The 9,934-nt window shown below is 43.5% G+C and overlaps 1 protein-coding gene across 2 annotated transcripts; it reads left to right on the top strand.

Annotated features, from left to right (window-relative positions):
* Positions 1-2,067: 2,067 nt before the first annotated feature.
* SMIM30 (small integral membrane protein 30) lies at positions 2,068-6,252 on the top strand. 2 transcript variants are annotated; one of them, XM_030480282.1, is made up of 2 exons: positions 2,068-2,091; positions 3,482-6,252. In XM_030480282.1, exon 2 carries the CDS (start codon positions 3,561-3,563, stop codon positions 3,744-3,746), a length of 186 nt encoding a protein of 61 aa, XP_030336142.1. In that variant the 5' UTR covers positions 2,068-2,091; positions 3,482-3,560; the 3' UTR covers positions 3,747-6,252. The 2 variants fall into 2 exon arrangements, 1 of the variants encoding a protein (XP_030336142.1); XR_003990655.1 differs by lacking the exon at positions 2,068-2,091 and adding an exon at positions 2,477-2,639.
* The last annotated feature ends 3,682 nt before the right edge of the window (positions 6,253-9,934 follow it).

Genomic DNA, 9,934 nt, shown 5'->3' on the forward strand with positions numbered 1-9,934 from the left:
TTTAGCTTCTCAGCTCTGGGAATTCTCTGTCTTTCCTCTGAATATTAGTTACATAATAGCTTGAGCTAAGCAATCAAAGCAGTGATAGGTCAAAAGGAAGATTTGCCTGAGGTGATGCAGGAAGTTGATGGCAGAGCTTGAAGCTGAATACACATTTCTCTGCTATTCAGACAGCACAAAACCTGACAGAGCCTCCTTCACTGTTTAGATTTTGTTGGCTTTTTTTCAAAGCAGCACTGTTTCTGAAGCCAATGCTACAGAATGCAATGGCATTGAAAGAGCTAATAAGCGAAAGAAATATCCCCAAATGGCACTGCTTTCTAGCTCTCAGTGGCATTTCCATTATATTACTAATAAATTATATATCTTACAATCAATATTTTCTACATCCCTATTGTAGTTCTCCATTTCATTTCAACTGCCTATAAATTTGTATGGTTGTTGAGAAGAGAGGAGAAATAGTGAGTATGTGAAGCCCAGTCTTCTCCTTGGACTTTACATTCCTCACCTTCAAAACACTCAAGTCCGAAGATGCCACAGCTCTTTGGTACTGACATTTCTAGTTGTAAAAGATGGACTTGAGAATCACTGTTGGACCCCTTGCATCAGATTTGTGGGACAACTATTGAATATATTATTTGGTAAGTGGCGGTGACGGCAAATACAGCACCGAAATTTAAAGAGATTATTTAAACATTTTTGACACTGGAGAACAGTGTAACATTTACCTGTCAATAGTGCAGGATGCAGTAAATAGGCCAAGCAAGGAACAAAGAGGGCCAGGACTCCCAAAGACCACTCTCTTGAGATCACAACAGTGATCAAGATGACACCTACCTCCTGCACTTCAAATTGCCACCCTTCAGGGCCTGCTTGGGTTTCAATTTATGTGTGATTCCTTATGGAAAGGGCCAGGTATTGTAGCATTACTCTCCTCCACGCCATGACAACTTTCTTAGGAATTTCAGGACTTTTCTCCAGTCAGTTTATCTGGCATCAGCTTCTCGAGAAAATGCCTTCAGAACTGAACACAAAGCATAAAGTATTTCAGATCTGAAAAACTGAAATAGGTGTCTTATGAATAGAAAGGATGCTTATGAGTTATACTGATATTATCACTTGTATTACACAGAGTCTAGGCACTCCTGATCCTAATGAAGATGCTTTCATGCTACTCAGCATTAAAAGGGAGCAAAAAGACTGTTCTATCCTTGGACATTTATTGTCTAATACAATTGACAGCTGATGGATCGAGACAGATGCAGAAAAGAAGGGCATTAATAAAAGAATAATGATCAGCACAATCGTAACATCCCGTCTCAGATTTCTGAAGTTCCTCTAAGCATGAAGAATGGTTGCTGAAGGGCAATTCCAGTGAAACTACATAAGACAGAGGCAAAGCTATATGTATGTTGAACAATCTGGGTTTCCACTGCTCTTTAAGGTCATTGGAAACTGTTTCTTTAAGCAGAAATGTTTACAAAAGTTAGTTTTTTTCACAAGTCTTGGGAAACATTGTGGGAACACAGGTTCTCACTCAGGAATTAATGCTTGATGTAATGGACTACACATTTTAGGCTGATTTTGACATTAGATTAGCACGGTTTCTTCTGATTATTTCTGTGAGCGTTCCAAAGACACACATACTTTGAATTTATAACTGCTTACAGGTCTTTTATTCAAACTTAGGCAGACACATTTTCCACTTAAAAATAAAAACTGAGCTCTGACTAGGAGCCTGCTCGTATTCTCTGCAGCATTTACAAGGTCATTTTAACCCTGCTCCACGTAACAGAACAGTGTAATGCAGTATTTTCTACAAGCTGCTTTGCCCAAAGTAGAAATAAGATAAAAAGACAAACTTGACTTAGGTTTTGGGGTGATCTCAGGTAATTAATTACCTGATAACACTTCTCTGTGTCTTAGATTTTTGTTTTACAACGCACCAGGCTGCTCTCCACCCCATAAAACGGCTTTAACTGCTTTCCTCAGAGCAAGAACTGGTTATGATGGCACAGATGAATACCCATCACTGCTGCAGGAGAGGCTAGATCTGAAACGAAGCAGGTACTGCCTACAGTCCAACTAAAGGTAACTTACGCTATTTGGTTTAGTGAAATCTATAGGGACAACCAGCCCAAATCGGTATGGTTTGCCTTAAACCAAGCCGCAGTGCGTACGCGCGGCCCCGCTCCCTGCCGATACGCTCCTTAGGCTGGGGTTCACCGCGACGCTGCCGGGGCTCGGGGCCGGCCGGTGGTACCGGGGCTCCCCGGCGGCGCCCGGCGCTCTGCCTGCCCGCGGCCGGCTCCACTCCGCGGGCCCAAGCCGGCCCGGCGGACGGGCAGCGTTCCCGGGGCCGCGCCTGTGCCCCTGAGCCACCCTGGACCACCGCGCCAGACGCTGGTTGCCGGCGGCGCTGAGGCGGCTCAGCGGCGGTGCGTGCCGGGAGCGGGAGGCGCCCCGGCCGGGTCACGCCCGCCCCCGGCCGCGCCACCGCCCCTTCCTGTCATGGCCGCTGGCGGGCGGCGGGAGCGCGGCGTGGCGGCGGGGGCCGGCGCCCCCCGCAGCTGAGGGCCCGGCCGGGCGGCGTGGAGCGGAGCGGGGAGGTTCCCCCAGCGCGGAGCCGGCGGCGGGAGGTGACTGAGGGGCGCCGTGCGGGCAGGGGCTGCCCCGGGGAGCGGCCGTCCCGCAGCCAGCCCAGCGCCACTGGGACTGGACGGGACGGGACGGGTCCGCGCCGCCCCGCATCGCGGCCGCTCCGGGGGAGGCGGGGGCCGGCCGGGTGCGGACCAGAGCCCCGCCACTGGCCCCAGTGTGGGCTGGTGGAAAAGCCGCTTGTCCCGGGTGGCCCTGGGGGCCTCGGCCACCGCGGAGCATCTCGGCGGGGGTTTTGTCGTGTGTCCCCGGGAGTGAGCCGCTTCTGCGGGAAGAGCAACTGCGGAGCGGCCGTGCGGATGGGTCCCGGGGGCGCTGCCCACGTTGGAGGAAACAGGAAGGACAATGTTTGTCCCGCAGTACGCGTGTGCTCGGCGGCACGGACCCGGGGAGGGGCTGTCAGTGAAATTCAGATCCCCGCCGGGGTGCATGCTCACGGGGATGTCCCGTACTAGAAGGCGCGGGTAAGTGGTGTGCAGCACCCACCCAGCGCTAAACAGCGGGTGGAGAAGGCCCATGTAGCACAACGTGAAGTCAGCAGGCACAGTGGGCTGCAGGCAGGAGAGCCTGGTGTGATTTTTCCTCGTGGTAAGGCTCCAAAAGATTAGTTTCCACCGAGCTGCATAACAAGATAGCAATCCCACTGTGGCTTTCTCATGATAGTAAGTCATTTACTTTTGTAATTGTGAAGATAAAACCGTAATTTCCTGAGTTCCACTGAGATATTTGTAATACATCAGTCACATCGGTTGGCTTTTAGCAAGACAATTCCAGGGGGGAAGGAAAGGGAAATCCTGTCACGTTCCTTTTGCTTTCCTTGTAGATAACGCTGAAGTACCTGCTTCCAAGTTTTCCACCACTCTCCTCCTTTAGCTTCCCCTTGGGGTCAGCCGGCCGTCAGTATGCCTTCTACCGAGAACACCTCAAAACTTTTACTGGTCCTCGTTTCACTGCTGCTGGTGCTGCCAGTAGCTGAAGCCCTGGATGTAGGAGATACCATTGCCTTCCTACTAGGCCTTGCCGTCAGTGTCATTGGATTCTGTGCCTGCCTTGGCTTGTACGCAAGGAAAAGGAATGGGCAGCAGTGATTTCAAGAAAGTGCTCAGATGAAGTGAAATTCCAAATATGGCTTGGGGTTGAGATCTGGGGTGTGAGACTGAGCTTTGGTTCTGGATGACTTTCAGAAACCATGTAGTAGATATTTCTGCAAACCCCTCTTTCTGTGCAAGGCAGCAGAATCAAGACTGTACACAGTAAAAGGGATTTGCAGGATCTGTCTTTGTGATAGTAAGATGGTTTTATATTGCTTGTGATTAAATACTGTCTTAGAGAAGGGCAAGAACTTTCTGAATGGGGAAGGAAAACCACAGTGGTTCACAGTAAATGTTTATAAATGGAACATGTGGGAGACCATCAACAAGTTCCTCAATTTTGGTTTCAAGGGTTAATCAGGAGGAAGCAGCTGTTAATCTTCCAGTCAGGACAACAGAGCTTTGGAAGTACTCCTAACTAGCTAGCTAGCGAGCAGTCTGCTTTGACTTGTGTGCACATGCTCACATTCTTCATAATGACAGTTAACAGGTCACTTCTGTCACAGGCAGGGATGGGACTTCAGAGAACTGAGAAAACATGAAAACCTTTTTTTTTTTTAAATTTTTTTACTTATTTTTATTTTAGAATGTGCCTTTCCTGTAGCCTGTGTTCTGGTTACCAAGTAGATACACTTAAGAATGGAACCGGTATTTTTTTTTAATGTGTATTTCACAGAAAAGTATGTGTAAGGCTACATAAATTAGATTAGGGATATGGGCTTTGTCTCTATTTTTTTGTACTCAGCTTTCCTTTAGGCACACCAGTTTTAAGGCTTGTTTCATTTGGTGTTTGTAATTTTTTTCCCCAAAACAGAAGTTACCTATTTTAAAGAGGAATTATGTGTACTATTTCTGCACTTATTTTTAGAATTAGACTATTAGAATTATAATGAGACAGTTGTGCACATATTTCTTTTGGAAATGTTGTGTTAAAATCCTGGTTTTAGTCAACAAGTCCATTGTTCTCAAGTGTCTTCCTCATGACAAACTTATGCTGCTAGCTAAGTGTTTAGGCTTCCTACCTGACTGATGCATATATGTTCCACAAAAGATTAGGACCAAAACCAAAGTAAAAAATCCTGATGCAAAATGGGTGATGTAAATTGTCTTACTCTGTTCATGCTCAGTCGGATTATATGGTGTATGGTGTATGGTTGGAAGACTACTCAGTAGCATATCCAGGAGCTGTTTCTTTAAGTACCAAAGGTGAAATGGCACAGCCAAGAATGTCTACCACAAGTCCCTCTGGTTTGTTAGGATGTTCTAGCTTCTGCTTCAGCACAGTCTGTAACAGGAGCAGAATAAGGAGCACAGGAAGGTGAGCTCTCCGCAGTTCACAGAGTTTCCTTCTGATTTTGTGCTGTGGACACTGCCACTTTTGCTGGAAATCTTGGCTTTTATCTTTCGGAGCTGGGGAAAAAGGTTAAACGTGATGCAGAGCTGCATATTTTGATTCTGTTCCTCCCTCTATGTCTCTGTTCAATAGAGCACAAAGCACAATGGCTAGAGGAGTTGTCAGGTTTATAAGTAATTGGGTGGGCAGATCATGTAATCCAAATCATAAGATTTCTGTATGCCATTTATGGCTGGTTTGACTTTGCTTTCCAACCCCTGAGGAGACAGAAGTCCCGGTGATTTCAGTCTAGCAATTTATGCCCCTCTCATGGTTGATAGAGAGAGGAAGGTAAACTGAAAGCTTCTGAAATTGCGTGGGGTTAAAACTGCAGGACTCCACCCAACAAGCCACAAGAATGTAGGTTTCTGCTCTCAAGTTACAAGACTAATAATGGTCACAAAGTTACTCTGATGAGATTGAAGTTTTGCCAGGTAGCTGTTCTTGAATCCTTTTTGTGGCTTCCAAAGGGCAGAAAGGGACAGAGTGCACAAAGACTATCTACAAATGAAATTTACAGCCCTAAGAGGAGCTTCAGACAGTAGTGTCACTTTTGAAAGCTGCCTAAGCAGCAGTAGATGATCCTGAATCTGAATTTTCAACTGGGTGGATGCAAGCACACATAAAGCGTGATCTTCCATGTGCCAGCTTGGCTGAACTATTAACCCTGGGAAAAACAAACAAACAAAAACCAACCAAACAACAACCCACAAAATCACAACTCCATTAACTTAATATTTTCCAAAGTTAGAGAATTTTTCAGAAGAATATTAATACTGCTCTCTCAATAGAATAAATTTTATCGCTAGCACCTTTTAGCAGACTCCTTTATCTTTACTTTGGAAAAGATCCCTGGCAATAGTTGCATTGCAGGAGAACTAAATTTTAGCAGAGTAATTAGCGTCAGGCGACAGGGATATGAGGAACTGTGTTCTTTGCCCGAAGCTCTGTGCTCTGTTGAAAGGTGTTTACACAGTGTAATGGCGTTGTTTCCTGGGTTCTGACAGAAGCTTTATTATTAAAGACTTGCATTTGTTAATGGCTTGAGTGTAAAATCAGATACCCGTTTTTCGTTTGTCTGAATAAACTTTCATGTCTGATTTGTCATCAGCTTGATGAAGTAGTTCTTACGAAAAGGAAAATCGGGATGACAGAAATTAAACTGCTTAAATTCCTTATATTAAATATTTTTTCTTACATACTTTTGCCTGTGTTAGGTGACTTTACAAACTAATGTGGCCTTTTGGTCCTGTTACTTGTTTATCTCATTGCAATACCAGTTACTTCAGAGCACTTCAATGGGGCTGGTCCCCTTACTTTGAAACTGGCAGCTTGTGTTGTGAAGAAGCCCATTTCTCTGGTACAAGATAAACTTGAAGTATTTATTTTTCCTTTTGAATGTGAGTTTTAAACATTACTATTATGTTGTTGCCTTTATACCAGAAGAGATATTTATGGCAGTTTTCTAGCTGGAGATCCAAGGATATAAAGGACCATTTTATTTTTTTCTAAAGAAAAATGACGTTCTAGTGCTTTGTAATTATTTGAATTATACATTTATATACTTTTTAGACTTCAAAAGAGCTTGTTTTATCCCAGCATTTTATGAAAACAGAGTTCTAGCTCATTTGGGACTTCAGCTAGTACACAAAGCAGTTCACTGCACACTAAACTAATACCATTAGTGGCTGTCTTTAGAGCAGAAAGCCAAGACAGCCTGACAATGCCTAGCTCTTAACAAATACAACCTACCCCCTAATTAGTGCAAGAAAGCTGCAAGTCATGAACGGGTAGCTTTTGACTGCTATGATTTCCATCTGCTTTAATAGTGTACCTCAAAACCAGCCATCCTACAAACATTTAACAGTCAGTGTACAGTCCCTTTGTGAATGGACAGAAACCCTTCGTTCCTCATGGTGTACCTTCAAGTGCTGCACACCAGCGAGGCGTTGCCATTCTGCTGGGTACAACAGTACCTGGGACTGGAACTCTAAACACTTCACCCAGTTCCTAATGCAGTTGCTTCCCTGGGTGTATGAAAACTGATAAAGCACTGCTGTGAACCCTTTCTCCCACTCAGATAAATCCTGCTGCTGGTGGTGGTGCTGCTTTAGCACTACCATGAGACTTGGCAATTCTACGGCACCTTCTGTCTATCTGAGAACCCTTATATGCTTACAGGTATTAATGTTTGCATCCCTATCATATCCTTCGATGAGTGAAGCAAGTGGAAGGAGAGTCACTGAATTGCAGTGGTGTCACAGGAAGCAGGTCATATCTCCTGGATGCTCACTGAGATTTCTGGGGGGTGTTGTGCTTGTGGTTCTTGGCCACCATACCCCTGGTTCTTGGCTCCCCAGGGGAGCTGCCCCTGGACAAGCTTAGAGACTTCTGTGTATGGACCAGACACAGCCTGAAGCCTTGATTCCTCTTTGCATGAAGCTGTTTACATAAGCTTTGTGAGAAGGGAGTAGGGAGCTGGGCTCACCATTTGTAATAACATAAAACATGACTAAATGGATGATTCGTAATAGGTCTGTTACCATGGTAAGTGCCTTAATTATTATATCACAGAACTAACCTTTCTGTTCAGTTTTACATCTGATGAAAGGTTTGGCAGATCTAAACTGATGTAATGACATGAGATTGTTAACAGTGGTGGAAAGGACGGCTTGGATCTGTTTGTCCTCACAGTTTACACTTGCACAAATTGTTAGTAAATGATCTGAAGTCAACAGAAAGTACAGGTTGTTCACTAGATTAGAAAATTAAGACCACTAATTCAGAAAAAAATGCAGAAACATATTGGGTAAGATTGATGTGACTAATCACAGAATCATAAAATACCAGGTTGGAAGAGGTCTCAAGGATCATCTGGTCCAACCTTTCTTGGCAAAACATTATTTAGACTGGATGGCACCCTATCCAGATGAATCCTAAAAGTGTCCAAACTTGGGGAATCCACCACTTCCCTGGGGAGATTATTTCAATGGCTGATTGTTCTCATTGTGAGAATTTTTCGTCTTAGGTCCAGTCGGAATCTCTCTGGTAGTAACTTGCACCCGTTACCCCTTGTCTTTTCCATGTGACTCCTTGCAAAAAGGGAGTCTCTGCTGCCTTTGTAGCCACCCTTTAAACACCGGAACATGGTGATAAGGTCTCCCCTGAGTGTTCTTCAGGTTAAACAGACCCGGCTCTCTCAGCTTTTCTTCACATGGCAGGTTTCCCAGTCCTTGGATCATCTTTGTGGCCCTTCTCTGAAGATGCACAGGACCCAAAACACGTAATTCCTGCTGAAATCAAAACTTTTAAGGGATAAGTTTTTAATACATTAGATACTGACCACACTACTAAGCCTTAAATTGTTAAAGAATGTAAGCAGGTTTGGAATTATGAAGATTTTCAGTTCACATGAATACTGAGTATCACCTAAATACTACATTCCAATATTCAGAAAGCAAGCTTTCCAGCAAGCAAGCTGGAATTTACAAACCAAGCTATGGTATGGTAAATACCATAAAAGCAGATCTACTTTGAAGTAAAATTAAAAGAGCAATAAAATTATATAAATATTCAAAACATTTCCAGATGTTGTCCTGGTCTTGTCAGCTCCATTTCTCTGTGATGAAATTTGAAAATACATGGGAGGCTCTGTCACATTAAGGTGCAGGCACACTAAACAGCATAGCCTTTTGTTTCTGGATCATTTGTCTCATTGGATCAGAACAGAGGTTTTCATGAGAAAAAAACCCAAACAAAACATCCCTTCATAGTGAGTGCTGCCTTGGGTTAAAGTTTTGTGTTCTGCTTGAGCCTTCATGTATTGGTTGTATTCCTACTCACTAGTCTTTGCCTCAAAAATTTCAACTGGAACCAGCACTACTGTCAGCTTTCCCAGCAGCTAAAGCTAAAGCACTAAAATGTTTGCACACATCTTCATACTGCTACTCTTCACTTTGCAAGCACAAAAAAGCATGAAAATCACCTTCTCTTCCTGAATGGGGTCAAAATGCCGCAGCGCAACACAATTCCATAAAACTTACAGAGAAGGGTCTTTTTCTTCTGTTCTGCTCTGTTTGTGCAGCTGTTTGCACACATTGTGATGATACTAATAATAAATAATCCAATTGCACATCCCTTCTCTACCGTCCCACAAAAAAGCAGCAGTCCTAAAACATGACCAATTTTAATCTTGGCAAAATTAAAGTGAAGAAAATTCTCACCTTTATCAAAATACTTTCCCTTTTCATGAACTACCTGTGAAATGAGAATGTCTTTAATTAATTTTAGAACTGTTCAAGGGCATTTCTGCCAACTTTTTTCTGAGCTCAGATGGCTATGGAAATGACAGTCAAAACCTGCACTTATTTCTCAGACTTTAACCTAACATGATTGTTGATAAGTCACATGGTAGAAGTTTTAAACTTTATTTGAACCTATTCAAATGATTCGGAGGATTAGCAGAAGCCATATTGACTCTTTTTTTTTTTTCTCAAAACTATGAATTTATTTCAGTGTCTGCATGATTAGCAAGGAATGATTATGCCTTTTTAAAGTTTGATCTTTTCAGAAAGGCTATCAGCTTCCAAAAGTCTATCTGAGATTTGGAGACAGCACAGCATCTATAGTGTCTATAGTCTGTATCTACAAAAAAAGTCCTTTTTCATAAAAAGTAATATTGCAATGGGCCTTACATAAGTCTCTTTTCATCTCTTCATAAAAATTAAAGATACTGATTGTATATCTGGAGCAGTTGCCAATAAGAAACCAGTATTCAACAATAAACGCCATA

Source organism: Strigops habroptila, chromosome 3 (assembly GCF_004027225.2).
Source record: "Strigops habroptila isolate Jane chromosome 3, bStrHab1.2.pri, whole genome shotgun sequence".
NCBI classification, from domain to species: Eukaryota; Metazoa; Chordata; class Aves; order Psittaciformes; family Psittacidae; genus Strigops; species Strigops habroptila.